This window comes from Biomphalaria glabrata, chromosome 10, assembly GCF_947242115.1.
Source record: "Biomphalaria glabrata chromosome 10, xgBioGlab47.1, whole genome shotgun sequence".
In the NCBI taxonomy this organism is placed as follows: domain Eukaryota; kingdom Metazoa; phylum Mollusca; class Gastropoda; family Planorbidae; genus Biomphalaria; species Biomphalaria glabrata.
In genome coordinates this window covers 28,303,645-28,321,008 of record NC_074720.1, presented here as the reverse complement: position 1 = coordinate 28,321,008, position 17,364 = coordinate 28,303,645, and the positions used below count along the sequence as shown (strand labels likewise).

General features: G+C 39.4%; 1 protein-coding gene across 10 annotated transcripts in view; it reads left to right on the top strand.

Moving 5' to 3' along the window:
• Positions 1–17,364, top strand: part of LOC106052510 (glycoprotein 3-alpha-L-fucosyltransferase A-like) — a 133,313-nt gene that overhangs the window by 76,126 nt on the left and 39,823 nt on the right. For 9 of the 10 annotated variants that reach the window (XR_008780289.1, XM_056044922.1, XM_056044921.1 and 6 more), the window contains 2 exons: positions 342–544; positions 2,556–2,639. Coding sequence is in view for 9 of the 10 variants with exons in the window: in XM_056044922.1 (XP_055900897.1) it covers positions 374–544; positions 2,556–2,639 (255 nt within the window). In the remaining variant the exon portion in view is untranslated. The remainder of the gene's footprint in view (positions 1–341; positions 545–2,555; positions 2,640–17,364) is intronic. The other variant, XM_056044929.1, reaches the window with a different exon arrangement.

Here is a 17,364-nt window from a genome sequence, read left to right as displayed (position 1 = left end):
TAAGCGCCTAAAGGAAGCCCCGAAACCTTCGCCAAATACCGATTCCCCTAACATATGTCAAAAGAGATAGCAAGCAGGTGACTCAAAGGCAGACCCCGAATGCAATGGATTGATGATGTGGAGGCAGATCTGCAACCGCTTGGGGCTAGGGGGTGGAGACGAAAGGCTCAGGAGAGATCTGTATGGAAGGATGTGTTGAAGCAGGCAAGAGCCCTCCATGGGCTGTAGCTCCACTGGGATGGATGGATGTTTTAAGCAAGCTATAAGCCATACAAAAGTAATTAATTGTAAAATCTTGACAAGTTGAAGCGATGTTACTAAAGGGCGATATTCTCTTTCAGATTTGTAGACCCACACGTTCTCCGTCGATGACATGCGCTTCCACCTCAAGAAGACCATCCAGGTTGTTGTGGTCATCGGCTGTGTCCTGGTCTACATCAACGTCTATCTGTCCACCAAATCCTTCTGGACGTTAAACTGGACCTCGGAGCCAAACCAGAGAGCGCCAAGGAAAAATGATGTCCCCTCGACTACAAGAGAATCTGTAAGTCAATCTCTTCTCTTCCAATTGTGTTTGGCTCTTAGTACAACTTTTCATTTCTTTCTAGTCTAAGCAGTAAATAGTGTGTTTTTTTCATTCTAATCCTAACACTTAAGAGCTGACTTTCTTTGATTTTATTCAGGAAAGCAAAATCCTTACTTAAACCTAGAATTAATACAATGTGGAAAGTACAAATTGTTTTTAAATATATGTAACACCGGTACCATGAATTAATCTTAACATAAAAAACTATACATAATGATAACACACTTGATGTAGTTACGAAACTTTTGATAACACACCAAATATAGTTACAGAACTGTTGATAATACACTAGATAAAGTTACAGAACTGTTGATAACACACCAAATATAGTTACAGAACTGTTGATAATACACTAGATAAAGTTACAGAACTGTTGATAACACACTGGATATAGTTACAGAACTGTTGATAATACACTAGACATAGTTACAGAACTGTTGATAACACACTGGATATAGTTACAGAACTGTTGATAACACACTGGATATAGTTACAGAACTGTTGATAATACACTAGATATAGTTACAGAACTGTTGATAATACACTAGACATAGTTACAGAACTGTTGATAACACACAAAATGTAGTTACAGAGTTGTCGATAAAATCATAGATGTAGACACTCACTCCCTCTATAGTCTATACACACGTAGAGAAAAGTAAAAATAAAACCTTTTTTTTAAAGTCTATTTTCTTAAAATATCCTACACTAGTCTATAATACAAAAGTGCTTTGATTCGGTTCACTCGCCCTCCTCCATTTAAACCTTCTTTTATAATTCTCTATCTTTCAAAAAATTTATTTGTCTCTCCATCTCTCTTTTTGTTTCTCTCCCACTCTCTGACTTGTTCCTTTCTCCTCTTTCTCTGTTCTTTCCTTCCCGTCTCTCTTTTCTTTTTCCTTTTCTCTAACTTCCCCTTTCATTTCTTCCACTCTCTTTTTTTCTATTTCTCACTTTCTTTCTCCCTCACGCTTCCTCTCATTTCTCTCTCCTCTCATTTATCTCTTCTCTCATTTCTCTCTCCTCTCATTTCTCTCTTCTCTCCTTTCTCTCTTCTCTCATTTCTCTCTTCTCTCATTTCTCTCTCCTCTCATTTCTCTATCCATTCATTTCTCTCTCCTCTCATTTCTCTCTCCTCTCATTTCTCACTTCTCTCAATTCTCTCTCCTCTCAATTCTCTCTCCTCTCATTTCTCTCTCCTCTCATTTCTCTCTCCTCTCATTTCTCTCTCCTCTCATTTCTCTCTCCTCTCATTTCTCTCTTCTCTCATTTCTCTCTCCTCTCATTTCTCTCTCCTCTCATTTCTCTCTCCTCTCATTTCTCTCTCCTCTCATTTCTCTCTCCTCTCATTTCTCTCTTCTCTCATTTCTCTCACTTCTTATTTCGCTCTCCTCTCATTTCTCTCTCCTCTCATTTCTCTCTCCTCTCATTTCTCTCACTTCTCGTCCTTTCTTTTTTTTCTGCCTCTCTCTCTCTTTCTCTCGCGTTTACTTTTTCTCCGACATCTTCTCACGTTTCATTTTATTTTCTCATTCCCTGTTCTTCCTTGCTCATCTTACTTTCGTTCCTTCTCTCTCTCTTCCTCCTCTTTCTTTTTTCACTCTCTTTCTCTATGTATTATATATAGTTATACATATATATAGTTATACATATATATAGTTATACATATATATAGTTATACATATATATGGTTATACATATATATAGTTATACATATATATATATAGTTTTAGTCTCAAATAGCCTGGTGTATTACATTTTTCTTTTCATTTTCCAATGTAAGCCAAAGTGAGAGGAAAAAAAAAAAAGACTTCTCTAATTTGATAGTAATGCAAACGTAATGTTCCGAGCTCTTTCAAAGCTTCCTATTGCTAAATCTAGACGCTTCTGTAGTATCTATCTCGCCACTAACTGTCTCGATCTAATATTTCTAGCTTCTTTAGATGTGCTTAACCTTTAACCTTTGCAGATTAGCAACATAACCAATACGACTACCACTACTGCCGCCTCCGAAGTTTTGTTTAAACAATCGCAACTGTTAACTGTAACGTCGGTAAGTCTTACAGCTTAGTGAGTGGTGGAAATAAATACATCCTTTTTTTGTTGTTCTCATATGTCATCTTGAATGCAACCGTATATTAGCTCCCTTTTAGATGAACCTTATATTAGCTCCCTTTATTTCAAGCTTATATTAGCTCCCTTTATTTCAACCTTATATTAGCTCCCTTTATTTCAACCTTATATTAGCTCCCTTTATTTCAACCTTATATTAGCTCCCTTTATTTCAACCTTATATTAGCTCCCTTTATTTCAACCTTATATTAGCTCCCTTTATTTCAACCTTATATTAGCTTCCTTTATTTTAACCTTACATTAGCTCCCTTTATTTCAACCTTATGTACGCTTGCTTTATTTCAAGTCTGTTGAATTTATTCGCTTTGCTGTAGCTGGTGTAGCAATATGTTAGTTATATGTACACTGTAGGTGCTTACGTTATTTACACAGTACTTACATTGTAATCCTATCTTACTTACATGGCAATGTCGCGATACTTTAACTAATAACATGCCAATTACAATTTACTTACATGTATCGTTCGCTTATGTTTACATAGTACTTACATAGCAATGATACATTATTTACATATATCTTTCACGATACTTTCAAGGCACTTACATAGTTCTTACGTAGTACTTATATATTAGTATTTTTGCGATACTTAAGCATTACTTAAATAACAGTTACACAATACTCACAATGCTTACCAAGTATTTTATTATTTACATAAAACATACATCGTTCTTAAATGATACATATAACTTACGTGATAAATTATTTACATATTACTCACGCAATCAACTATATCTTGAAACAATTTAAGAGTGTAAGATTTGTTTTTTATTAATGGACATCATCTATTTGTGTTCCATGTAATATTTGTAAGGGACATCACCTATTAGTGTTCCATGTAATATTTGTAAGGGACATCACCTATTAGTATTCCATGTAATATTTGTAAGGGACATCACCTATTAGTGTTCCATGTAATATTTGTAAGGGACATCACCTATTAGTGTTCCATGATATATTTGTAAGGGACATCACCTATTTGTGTTCCATGAGATATTTGTAAGGGACATCACCTATTTGTGTTCCATGAGATATTTGTAAGGGACATCACCTATTTGTGTTCCATGAGATATTTGTAAGGGACATCACCTATTAGTGTTCCATGAGATATTTGTAAGGGACATCACCTATTTGTGTTCCATGAGATATTTGTAAGGGACATCACCTATTTGTGTTCCATGAGATATTTGTAAGGGACATCACCTATTTGTGTTCCATGAGATATTTGTAAGGGACATCACCTATTTGTGTTCCATGAGATATTTGTAAGGGACATCACCTATTTGTGTTCCATGAGATATTTGTAAGGGACATCACCTATTTGTGTTCCATGAGATATTTCTGTAGTGCATAAAATCTGTTGGAAGGTGCACGTGTATAGAGTTTGTAGGCCAGATAGCCTTTATGAACCACGTCTCACGTTGTAGGCTAGATACCCTCTATGAACCACGTCACACGTTGAAGGCTAGATACCCTCTATGAACCACGTCACACGAGATTGTAGGCTAGATAGCCTATATGAACCATGTCACACGTTGTAGGCTAGATAGCCTCTATGAACCACGTCACACGTTGTAGGCTAGATAGCCTCTATGAACCATGTCACACGAGATTGTAGGCTAGATATCTCTATGAACCACTTCACACGTTGTAGGCTAGATAGCCTCAATGAACCACGTCACACGAGATTGTAAGCCAGATACCCTCTATGAACCACGTCACACGTTGTAGGCTAGATAGCCTCAATGAACCACGTCACACGAGATTGTCGGCCAAATACCCTCTATGAACCACGTCACACGTTGTAGGCTAGATAGCCTCAATGAACCACGTCACACGAGATTGTAAGCCAGATACCCTCTATGAACCACGTCACACGTTGTAGGCTAGATAGCCTCAATGAACCACGTCACACGAGATTGTCGGCCAAATACCCTCTATGAACCACGTCACACGTTGTAGGTTAGATAGCCTCTATGAACCATGTCACACGAGATTGTAGGTTAGATACCCTCTATGAACCACGTCACACGTTGTAGGCTAGATAGCCTCAATGAACCACGTCACACGAGATTGTCGGCCAAATACCCTCTATGAATCACGTCACACGTTGTAGGCTAGATAGCCTCTATGAACCATGTCACACGAGATTGTAGGTTAGATACCCTCTATGAACCACGTCACACGTTGTAGGCTAGATAGCCTCAATGAACCACGTCACACGAGATTGTAGGCCAGATACCCTGTATGAACCACGTCACACGTTGTAGGCTAGATAGCCTCAATGAACCACGTCACACGAGATTGTAGGCCAGATACCCTGTATGAACCACGTCACACGTTGTAGGCTAGATAGCCTCAATGAACCAAGTCACACGAGATTGTAGGCTAAATTCTCTATGTGAACCATGATACATGAGTCCTACATGTGACTGCGCTAGTTTTACGCCCTTTAGCAAACACTAGACATATTGTTTGTCACTGATCTATGGTCTTACGTTCTGGGATCTAATTAAATAATTATCTACGCACAGTCTGCTATAATCTTAATAAGCCTGCTTTTGAGAGATTCAATGTGTAAACTTGATTGAAATCAAAGTATTGTTTGACTTCTTAGCTTTACAGTCAAACATAGGGAGTGTTGGCACTGTGTGAATGTCTTCTAGACTCCAGCTTAAATATGTCCATTTCATTTGTTTTTTTAAATATTTTTTTAGAGTCACACTAAAGTAGTTTCCCTCTAAAACAAACAGCACAGCAGATGTAAAGTATCATACAACACCAGAGGTTTACATACATAAGCAGAACATCGAAATACATGTTTTCTCTCTCTCTCTCTCTCTCACTGTGACATTTTACGTCTCGAGAGACGATCTTTTCCCTTTGCAACTTCTTGTGTGACTAAAGAGGCCATTCCTAGATACACAGCTGCGGTCACTGGTTGGGCATATGTAATCACCAGGCGCCATTGCACTTTCACCCTTCTTTCTACTACTGTTGTGTATGGCATCTGCAATCTGGGACCCTTTCTACATGTTAGCTCTCCATGTGGATTTATCCGAGCCTATTTTTACCAATTGTCGATTTTGAAGAGCTTCTGTCACTTTTGCATACATCAGTATACCTTAAAAGTGGAAGATTGTTTTGACTGATGACTATAGAACTAAATGTATTATTTTTTCAAATGTATTTCTCTTTAAATATACACGAATCGTAGTTCGTATTCAAATAGGAACCAAACGTTAATATATAAACTCAACATGCAATGCTTAAAAAAAGGATAAAAGTGGTCAAAGTGTTTCATTATAATCTGGGACTCTCAGAATTAAGTTAATCAGAACTAGCGGTGCTCGTTAGTGGCGTAACTTAGAGGGGGAACTTAAGGGGAACATAGTGACTTGTCACATTCCCAACATGAACACATCGAAGATAATTGTCCATCGCCTCTCACGACTGACTCTGTCAAGGCTGACTCTCTCACGACTGACTCTGTCAAGGCTGACTCTCTCACGACTGACTCTGTTAAGGCTGACTTTCTCACGACTGACTCTGTCAAGGCTGACTCTCTCACGACTGACTCTGTTAAGGCTGACTCTCTCACGACTGACTCTGTTAAGGATGACTTTCTCACGACTGACTCTGTCAAGGCTGACTCTCTCAACGCTGTATTACCAAAACATTAGGTTACGATTCTTTGACATGTACAACTCTACAAGTGAATGAAAGCTCAGTCGTGTCTAAGAGTCAATTCCTTATTTAACTTTAACATCAAATTATTTTAGCTTTAATGTTCAATTACTTTAGCTTCACAATTACTTTGACTCCATTAAAGCTGAACTGGAGTAGCTTCAAATAACTTAAGATTATAGATATAGAAACATGTTTAACTTTTGCTTTAAATTAATTTAGCTTTTATTCAATCTTTTTTTTACTTCTTAAAAGGCCATCTTTTATCTTTTCTAGTGTATTTGACTTTGGTTCAATCTTTTCTCTCCTCTAAAAGTTGAACATTTTATTTCATTGGAATCATTCGTGCAAACATTTTCTATTCGTTTTATTTCTTTCACTACATTTGACTGTGAGCACTTTACTCTAAGTACACGCTCAAAAATTCTATTAGAGTAGCAAAAGGAGTTTTGAGTTTAAACTCACCTTCAGCGGGGTTTGAAGCTAAAAAAAATACCTCTTCAATATAAAAAAAAAGCAAATTACACACTCAAAATGCTATGAGCGTTGCCATAGAAAGTTTTTAGTTTAAACCCCCCTTCAATATAAAAATAAAGTAAATTACACACTAAAATTCTTTGAGCTTAGCTAATCCAAGGGGATTTGTGAGTTTAACCCCCCCCCTCCTCCAGATAGTTTTTTTTTAAAGTTTAAAACCCCTCCAGATGGTTTTAAGTTTTAAAATCCCCCTAAAGAAAGTTTTGAGGTTGAAAACCCCTCTTCAATATTATTGAATTTGTTAAAAAAAATACTCCAGAAATTAATTTTTTAGTTTAAAACCCCACAACAGATGATTTTGACGATAAAACTTTATTTTTCGATATAAAATCTGTAGCAAACTACAATCACCTAATTCCAAGAGCGTAGCCAAGAGAGGTTACCAATTTCTACTAGTGGCTGGGCTCCACTAATAAAGTGCACTGAATAGTCTGCCAAAATTGAAAAAGACTAACGACAAAGAGGCTAAGACGGATTTTAGTAGTCAGTTATAGAGATCAGGTCTCAATCAAGGAAATCCGATGCCGAACTGGGAGCCGACCCATTTGTACGTTTGTGACAGAGCGTAGAAATGAGGTTTGCGGGACATGTTCTCCGATAAAATGAGTTACGCATAGAAAGAGTTGCGATGACAAGGAAGCCATTACGGGGAAAGTGCAAACAGGGACATCCTAGTACAACTTGACGCCACACTTTCATGGAGGTCCTCAGAGCAGGTGTGATGAGGCTTCAGACATTGCCAGTGACAGATTTTTGTGGAAACAGCTTTCCGCCCAATGCGCCGAACGGCGCGGGAGGATCTAAGCCAGTAAAAATAACACATTAGGTTTTTGAAATGAAACTTTTAATAGCAGGATAATGCACTGTAGATACCTCAGAATATGTATTTTGTTGGCTTTCAATACCGGAAATAGTGCTTAGTGGCGGGGCGAAGTCCAGCGCTGGGGAATCTCGCAGCTCTCCCCCAGACCACCTTGTCTACAATGTTCCCACTAAGTCCAGGAAGAACCTATTCTCGGGTACAATGAACATCTTCCGAAAGAATGAAGGGTCCGAATGTAATAAAGATTAACTATGTACACACACACGCAAACATATATATATCCCCCCCCCCCGGCTGATGACTTGATCTCTTCAATCAAGTTGTGTCTAGGCCATAGCACCACTTCCCCCCCCCCCGGCTGATGACTTGATCTCTTCAATCAAGTTGTGTCTATGCCATAGCACCCCCCCCGGCTGATGACTTGATCTCTTCAATCAAGTTGTGTCTAGGCCATAGCACCACTTCCCCCCCCCCCGGCTGATGACATGATCTCTTCAATCAAGTAGTGTCTAGGCCATAGCACCACTTCCCCCCCCCCCCGGCTGATGACTGGATCTCTTCAATCAAGTTGTGTCTAGGCCATAGCACCACTCCCCCCCCCCCGGCTGATGTCTGGATCTCTTCAATCAAGTTGTGTCTAGGCCATAGCACCACTTCCCCCCCCCCCCGGCTGATGACTTGATCTCTTCAATCAAGTTGTGTCTAGGCCATAGCACCACTCCCCCCCCCCCCGGCTGATGTCTGGATCTCTTCAATCAAGTTGTGTCTAGGCCATAGCACCACTTCCCCCCCCCCCGGCTGATGTCTGGATCTCTTCAATCAAGTTGTGTCTAGGCCATAGCACCACTCCCCCCCCCCCGGCTGATGACTTGATCTCTTCAATCAAGTTGTGTCTAGGCCATAGCACCACTTCCCCCTCCCACATACACACACACACACACACACGTGCATCTCTTTTTAAATGTAAACAGTATAAGCCTGGTGATGCTTTGTCGGACTAGATCTAGTCCCTTCTAGAACAAACAGCGTCACAGCTATGAGTTTTGTGAGTGTCAAGTAAAACTTCATTCAAACCAACACAATCCTAGAGTGAACTTGATTCTTAAAGCTGTGTACACAGTACACCGCGTATAGTAAACAGCTTTCTCATGACAGCGACCCCCTAAAAAAAAAAAGACATTAATTCAAATCAAATTTTCTTAAATTTGTAAAAAAAACTATTAATGTGAATATTTTGGTATCAACCTTCGTGCTGTGTCATTCAGTCGCCACCCCCCCCCCCACCCCCTCGTTATATCTTTATATCATCGATTTAATTACACACAGCAAACTAATTAACAGTCGCTTCACCCTGCACTCACACATACACACGTACACACAAGTATACAGACATACATGTAATCTCAATGGAATTTGTTTTCTAACAGTTTTGTTTCTGATGTTGACAATTGTTTGTTTAACAGCTGACACCATTTTAAAAGGAGAGAGAGAGAGAAAGTGCGATCTACATAATTAGATTAAATTCTCATTAAGAGAGAAAGCGAGAGAGGGACAGACGGTGAGGTAAATGTGAGTTAGAGTGACAGAAAGAAACAGAACAGATAAAGAAAAAAAAAAACAGACAGAGGGGGGGGGGGGGAACAAACGGAAAGATAGAGAATGACAGAAATAAAGAGAAAGTAAGAAACATGAAATGTCTTCTAGATAGAGCCAGAGAGAGACACACAGAATAAAGAAAGTAAGAAACATACAGAAATAGATAGAATACTTATTGAAGGGAGTGTAGTGTTTCTTTCTTTCTACATGTTCAGATGTTCCTTTAGAATTGAAGACTATTACATTCTAGCCCAAACCTCCCGCAGGACGATCGGGTATGGCGGCGGACAAGGTTCGAACCCGTCACAGCGAGACGACCGTCCAAAGCGCATATCACACAACCAAACAGCAACGTACATGTTTATCAAAATGTCATCCTGTCCCCTAAAGGAAGTATTTAACATGATTTAGAAAGTTAAAAGTGTATTATATTTCCTAATCCTGAGGAGGAAAAAAAACAACAGAGTTAAAACAATGGCTAGACCCGTCAGTTTTAATTACACTGGCCTTATAACATTCCAAAAAAAAAAAAAATCGACATCTCCGAGGGAGATTATGTCTCTAGACCACTGTACATTGTGTGCGGAGACAGATTGATAGAAACAAAATAAAGACACACAAAACAATAAAAACATTTTTATAATGTATTTTTTAAATAGAAAATACTTCATTTATTAAACTTCGAAAATAAAATTTAAAAAATTTAAAAGAATTATTTGTATAAATTTTGGTTCCATTCGAGTATCGAACCCGTGACACTGTCTGATGCTAGAGAATACATATTCACTGATTCGATTAAGGTAGGCCTATATTTGTGCGATTATTGATTGCTATGTTCATTTTTTGAACATCTAGATCTAACACTAGACCTTAAGTTCTGATTTAGAAGTCTCAAGATCTAGTCTAGATCTACTTCTAGGTCTAGAATCTAGATGTCATCTCTATAAGTTTTACCTCCATATATAAGCCACGCTGCAACGCCTATAAACTTCAATCAAATTGAAGCAACTCTAAATTGACTGCTATCGCATAAGAACGGTAATACGGCTGATTAAGCAATATTGGCTCTATACCTAGATATAATCTCCAGCCATATTCACATTTATTTATTTTTTACTTTGAAAATTTGTAACGGTCAAACTAGAGTTTTCCTACGCGGCCAACTAGATAGTAATTCTTTTCTCAGCGATATACATAAACTGCTAAATTTCTAGAAAATCATTAGAGCCGTTTTTTTTTAGATCAGCTGTTTGCCCACCCACCCAGGTTCCATGAAGGAGTGACTTGAATGGTATTGTAAAGAAAATGGGGGGGGGGGAGATTAAATGAAAGGAATCTTAACTCCGGCTTTAAAGCAGGCTTATAGTAATAGCATACACACCAGTCTAGACTTTACGATCGACTGTGTATGTTAAGTGTTTGACACTCGTATTATAGTACCCGGATGGGTAGTTAGTCATCAACCACTGTAGGCTTTACTAGAGAGGTCACGTTCAGAAATTCATTCAACCGAACATTACAATTTCATGACTGAATGAATATACACATTTATTCGTATACATGTGAACTTTGACTCCTATCCCATCATTCATAGGGTTGCCAGACACACGCACGGCCAAAGGAGGATAGAACAAACTTTCCAAAGGAGAGTAACAACACATAGCCAAAGTCAACTTTCAAAACGAGGCTTTTAATCGAATATCTAGAATAATCTAGATGAAACATGTCACGTGATGTGAAAAAACGTTTCTACGACTTTTCTGGTGTGGCCCATCACGTGCCCAAACAAACACGTGCTATGACGTTTTCTTTGAAGTCTAAACTCAATACTAAAGTATTCTTTGAAATAAATACAAAGCTTTAATTCTGAAACTAGGAATCTATTTAATAATATACACACTACATAAATGTTTAATACAGTGGACCTCATTCACCAATCGTAAACAAACAATATTTTGCCACGTGGTCCTCTATATCTTCTATACAAATTACGCAATCAATAAAGGCTGTCACGTGATACGTATTTTTTTTATTGTTGTATCAATATTATCACGTGGTTAAACGTTGTTTGTTTACGATTGGTGAATGAGGTCCATTCAATTTGAATTCTTGTACTGTAGTCGTCGCTCTCTCTAAACTCAAGATCCAAGTCTCTTGTCCCCTCCCTTTCTAGTAACGACTAAACAATTTTTAGAGCTTATGGAAAAACCGTCATCGTTGTAACTAAACTTGTCAATAACATGCAACCTTGACCTTGCGCTGCAAATAATCTAAAAATAAACTTAATGCAACAGCTTCTGTGCGTTTCCTGACATTGCTCTTTGGGTAGGTGGAGAATATTTCTACCTCTTGCCAAACTTTGTATCTCAGTTGCACGTTGTTCAGTTGGAACTCTTTTTGTTTTGAAAAGAAAAACAACTCTCGAAGAGCTCCTTCACATGACCTTTAGTCTGTTGAACCGTTGGGGCACCACACATAAAGTGTCGACCGTCTTTCTCCATTCCTCTCTAACTTTTGCCTTGAGAAGATTCTCTTTCAATGACAGGTCAATTCTTCAATGTTGTCTTTCCATCGATTTCTCTGCTTCTTCTTCTTTTTTCTGGTACTGTTCCCTGAAGGAAGGTCTTACGAGTCTTGAAGATCTTATGACATGGCTATAAAGTTGTTGTTTTTTTACATTGGTCAAGAAGTCCATTACCTTTGTGATCCTGTTTCGATTCGGTCTTTGTTTGGGATGTTCCTTCGGAGTTGTAGATAATTTACTTCCTAGTCCAAACCTCCCACAGACGACGGGGTCTGACATGGTTTGTGCCCGGGACCATCGATAAATCTGAGCGACGGTCCAGCGCGCAAACCGCACGACCAGGCAGCCCTATACAGCCCTATAAAGTCCTATACAGCCCTATACAACCCTATACAGCCCTATACAGCTCTATACAGCCCTATACAGCTCTATACAGCTCTATACAGCCCTATACAGCCCTATACAGCTCTATACAGCCCTATACAGCTCTATACAGCCCTATACAGCCCTATACAACCCTATACAGTCCTATACAGCCCTATACAACCCTATACAGTACTATACAGCCCTATACAACCCTATACAGCCCTATACAGCCCTATACAGCCTTATACAACCCTATACAACCCTATACAGTCCTATACAGCCCTATACAGCCCTATACAGCCTTATACAACCCTATACAGTCCTATACAGCCCTATACAACCCTATACAGTCCTATACAGCCCTATACAGTCCTATACAGTCCTATACAGCCCTATACAGCCCTATACAACCCTATACAGTCCTATACAGCCCTATACAGCCCTATACAGCCCTATACAACCCTATACAGCCCTATACAACCCTATACAGTCCTATACAGCCCTATACAGCCCTATACAACCCTATACAACCCTATACAGCCCTATACAGCTCTATACAGCCCTATACAGCCCTATACAACCCTATACAGCCCTATACAACCCTATACAGCCCTATACAACCCTATACAACCCTATACAGCCCTATACAACCCTATACAACCCTATACAGCCATATACAACCCTTTACAACCCTATACAACCCTATACAGCCCTATACAACCCTATACAGCCCTATACAACCCTATACAACCCTATACAGCCATATACAACCCTTTACAACCCTATACAGCCCTATACAGCCCTATACAACCCTATACAGCCCTATACAGCCCTATACAACCCTATACAGTCCTATACAGCCCTAAACAGCCCTATACAACCCTATACAACCCTTTACAACCCTATACAACCCTATACAACCAGACACCTTGTACCATCTATAACATCTCCATTGCATTCTTCTTTGTAATTTTGCAGTTAGTGTCCGAGAATTCTCCATCATGCAAGAGTGTAGCCATGACCAACGAGTGCTATAGTCTGATTCTAGTGTCCGATAATTCTCCATCATGCAAGAGTGTAGCCATGACCAACGAGTGCTATAGTCTGATTCTAGTGTCCGATAATTCTCCATCATGCAAGAGTGTAGCCATGACCAACGAGTGCTATAGTCTGATTCTAGTGTCCGATAATTCTCCATCATGCAAGAGTGTAGCCATGACCAACGAGTGCTATAGTCTGATTCTAGTGTCCGATAATTCTCCATCATGCAAGAGTGTAGCCATGACCAACGAGTGCTATAGTCTGATTCTAGTGTCCGATAATTCTCCATCATGCAAGAGTGTAGCCATGACCAACGAGTGCTATAGTCTGATTCTAGTGTCCGATAATTCTCCATCATGCAAGAGTGTAGCCATGACCAACGAGTGCTATAGTCTGATTCTAGTGTCCGATAATTCTCCATCATGCAAGAGTGTAGCCATGACCAACGAGTGCTATAGTCTGATTCTAGTGTCCGATAATTCTCCATCATGCAAGAGTGTAGCCATGACCAACGAGTGCTATAGTCTGATTCTAGTGTCCGATAATTCTCCATCATGCAAGAGTGTAGCCATGACCAACGAGTGCTATAGTCTGATTCTAGTGTCCGATAATTCTCCATCATGCAAGAGTGTAGCCATGACCAACGAGTGCTATAGTCTGATTCTAGTGTCCGATAATTCTCCATCATGCAAGAGTGTAGCCATGACCAACGAGTGCTATAGTCTGATTCTAGTGTCCGATAATTCTCCATCATGCAAGAGTGTAGCCATGACCAACGAGTGCTATAGTCTGATTCTAGTGTCCGATAATTCTCCATCATGCAAGAGTGTAGCCATGATCAACGAGTGCTATAGTCTGATTCTAGTGTCGAGGGTTATGTGGAAAAGCTACCGACACGATGCCGATCGTTACTAGAACATCTGGCACACCGGGATTTGTTGGTGCAGTTTCTTATATCATGACAATGTCTGTCGAGTCCAGTGTTGACTTCTGCTGTTGTGTTTATAGCCCCCATTGACTGAACAAAACCAATCAATGTTTGATCAACAAACGTTATAGGAGTGGGGGGGGGGAAATAATACCCTCGTGAAATAGTCAGCAGATGTTTAGGTCCAACTGGGGAGGCTATAAATAAAGATAAGGAAACGTGTGCAGCATGATGAATGGAGTGTGGATGAGTTATGGGAGGAAAGAGGAGGAAGAGGGAGTTATGGAAAGAGAGGTTGAGGGAGCAAAGAAAGAGAGGTATAAAGAGAACAAAAAGAAACATAAATAAACTAGAAAGAAAGGAAGGAAAGACATAGATTTAAAAAAAAAAGAAAAAAAAAACAGAGACTAAAAAAAGAGAGAGTGGCAAAAGGGGGGGGGAGGAGATTGAGAGCCATGGAAAGTTACACTTAATTATGTTGCTCAGATTGCTTGATTCTATGGGGGCGTATCCATTTTAATAGAATTTGAGACCCTTTTATAAGATAAAATATATTAAATTATTATTTCTTTTTATTAATGCGGCTGTGATATGAAAATAATTTGCTCAATGCGCCAGGTCCCATTTCATTTTGTGGAGATATGGAGCTTATATAATAATAATGATATATAAATGTTTGGAATAGACGAGGTATTACCACAAGCATAAAGCTATGTGTCTATCGAGCTGTCATCCTCCCCACATTGTTTTATGTCTCAGAAACGAAAAAAACGAACTGAACCACTTCCACGTGACCTGTCTCAGACAAATATTGAAGGTCAAGTGGCAAGAACAAAATACCTTCGAAGAGCGGGGCCTTCAAAGCATCCACACAATCCTAATGCAGTAACATCTGCAGAAGGGAAGACTCCTGCATTCCTAAACGACTTCGTTATGGTCAAATAAAGTGAAGCGCTCACAAGGTGGTCAAAGGAAACGCTTCAGGGACACCATCAAAAAATCTCTGAAAACCTTCAGCATTGACCCTGCCACCTGGGAGACAGAACAACATGAAATAGCATCATGGCTTCGCGCTATGAAAACTGGCGCACATATTGCAGGGGACAAGAAACCTGCTCTTGCAGAAGAAAAGAGTCAGAGAGAAGAAAAAACAAGGCTAATGGCGCTAGCTCCAGCTGGATTAACCTGCCCAGTCTGCAACAGAACATTCCGTCCACACATAAGCCTCACCAGCCACACAAAGAGGCACAAAACCCCAGAGCATGCCAAAAGCCCTGAGCCCCCTGAATGACAGAAGTGGTCAGCATCGAACTACGATAGACGAACTATATATTGTGTATGAGTAAGCAAGTTTCCATACAAACTCATAGGCGGCCCATATGTCCGCCAATTATTCCTCAAAGCAAGATTCGTATTTTGAACACGAATATCAAAAGCTATGAGCTTCAACTACCAACAACCACGACTATTCCTCCCTCCATAAGATAAGGTTTCCCCTTTGAGTCTCGGCCACCGGCCTCGTCACTACAGGTGGCAACGGGCCAATGGATTACAAACCCTGAAATACATATGTGATTAAATTGATTCTGAGTTGAACTATTATCTGAAGCGAGAGGCGTGGTGTCCAGACTAGTTATCAAGTGCCACGTAGCATGGTGCCCTTCAAGGTCACATTAGACAAAAATAAGCGTATATATTATTTCACTGGTTTGTCCTTCAGCTTTACAAATAACGTCAAAGGAGTGGTTGGGAAATTCCAGGTTCGCGAAAGGAGATTGGATGGTGACAGGCTGGAAGACGTAGATTGATAAATAGTATATAAAGAAAGGGAAGAATTCTCTACGTTGCCCAACCATGCGGGACACCACGCACGCACGCCGACTCTCTAACCCTTGATGAAAAAGTCATGGAAAGATAACTTTTTTATTTCTGCAAATCGGACTAGAGTTACCCCACGTAACTTTCGCGGTGACAGAGAGCGAGGCTCAGAACAAAAGAGGGAGGGATAACAAGTAATCTTCAATGTATGTCCGCTCTTTCCTCGCTCTCCAGTCATGCGCACACAGTCGTTGGCCCAAACCCACCTCATTTGGACAAATGTGTATTTCAGGAAGTGTTCACCCGTAACTGAATAGTGGCGTATGCTACGCCGCGGGCTTGTAGACAATATTAAATGTATTTAAATTAAATTGCACTGTACATTTACGAAGTTATTATCAAAGTGATTCCAAGTTTTTGAATAAATGTTTTGTATTTATTTAAAAGGTTTTCAGTTTTGAATTTATACTTGAAAGTAATATCTCCGGCCGGCATCACGATATTGTTGAAGTGTACAGAAATTGATTTAAAGACGAGAACTAAACAACATTAGAACATCAGAAATGTATTTGTCTGATCAACACAATCTCATCGTAATTATCATAACATCAATAATCACATCGTAACATCTGGCATTTAAACATATCGTGTCATCAAGCAAGCTCAAAATTGAAATGACCGATCCCATGAAGGCAGGTGAACTCAGAGCCTTCCCGTTTGCATTGACAGAACAACTTTCTGTAGATTTCAAGGGATGCAGAGCGCCCACATATGTGGCTGCTATTTGATGCACATTACACGTAGTCACCCCCCAGCTCCCAAATAAAAAATGAATTAGGGGGAGAGAATGTGTTGCAACCATAGACATAAATAAATATAGACTGGCCGAAGGAAGTAACTTCATGTCACTTGAAAACATGTATATCTATTGTATTCGGATTTCCGATTTATGAAAAATCGCATGATCTTCATTCTTAGAGATTAAACAAAACACTAGTTAAAATATTGTAATACTTATATAGGTTATGGCTGAAATAGATATGAATACTTAACTTTTTTACTGCTCATAAATATATAATAAAGTGTAAGGTAACTTGTGTCATTCATAGTCATAGATGTACATTTCGTAGTCTGCCTTCTTTTCACAAAGCGTCTATCAACTCTGTCTGTCTTGATGTCTGTCTGGTACCAATGTTTGAACACGTTAGTTCTCCCTCACTCTTTCTCGGACCAACTTTGCACAATTATTTATTGGCCGAATAAAACTTGAATAAATAAAAAAAAATTAACCAGTCAGCTCATTACTGGTAATTAATTATTTGGCTCCA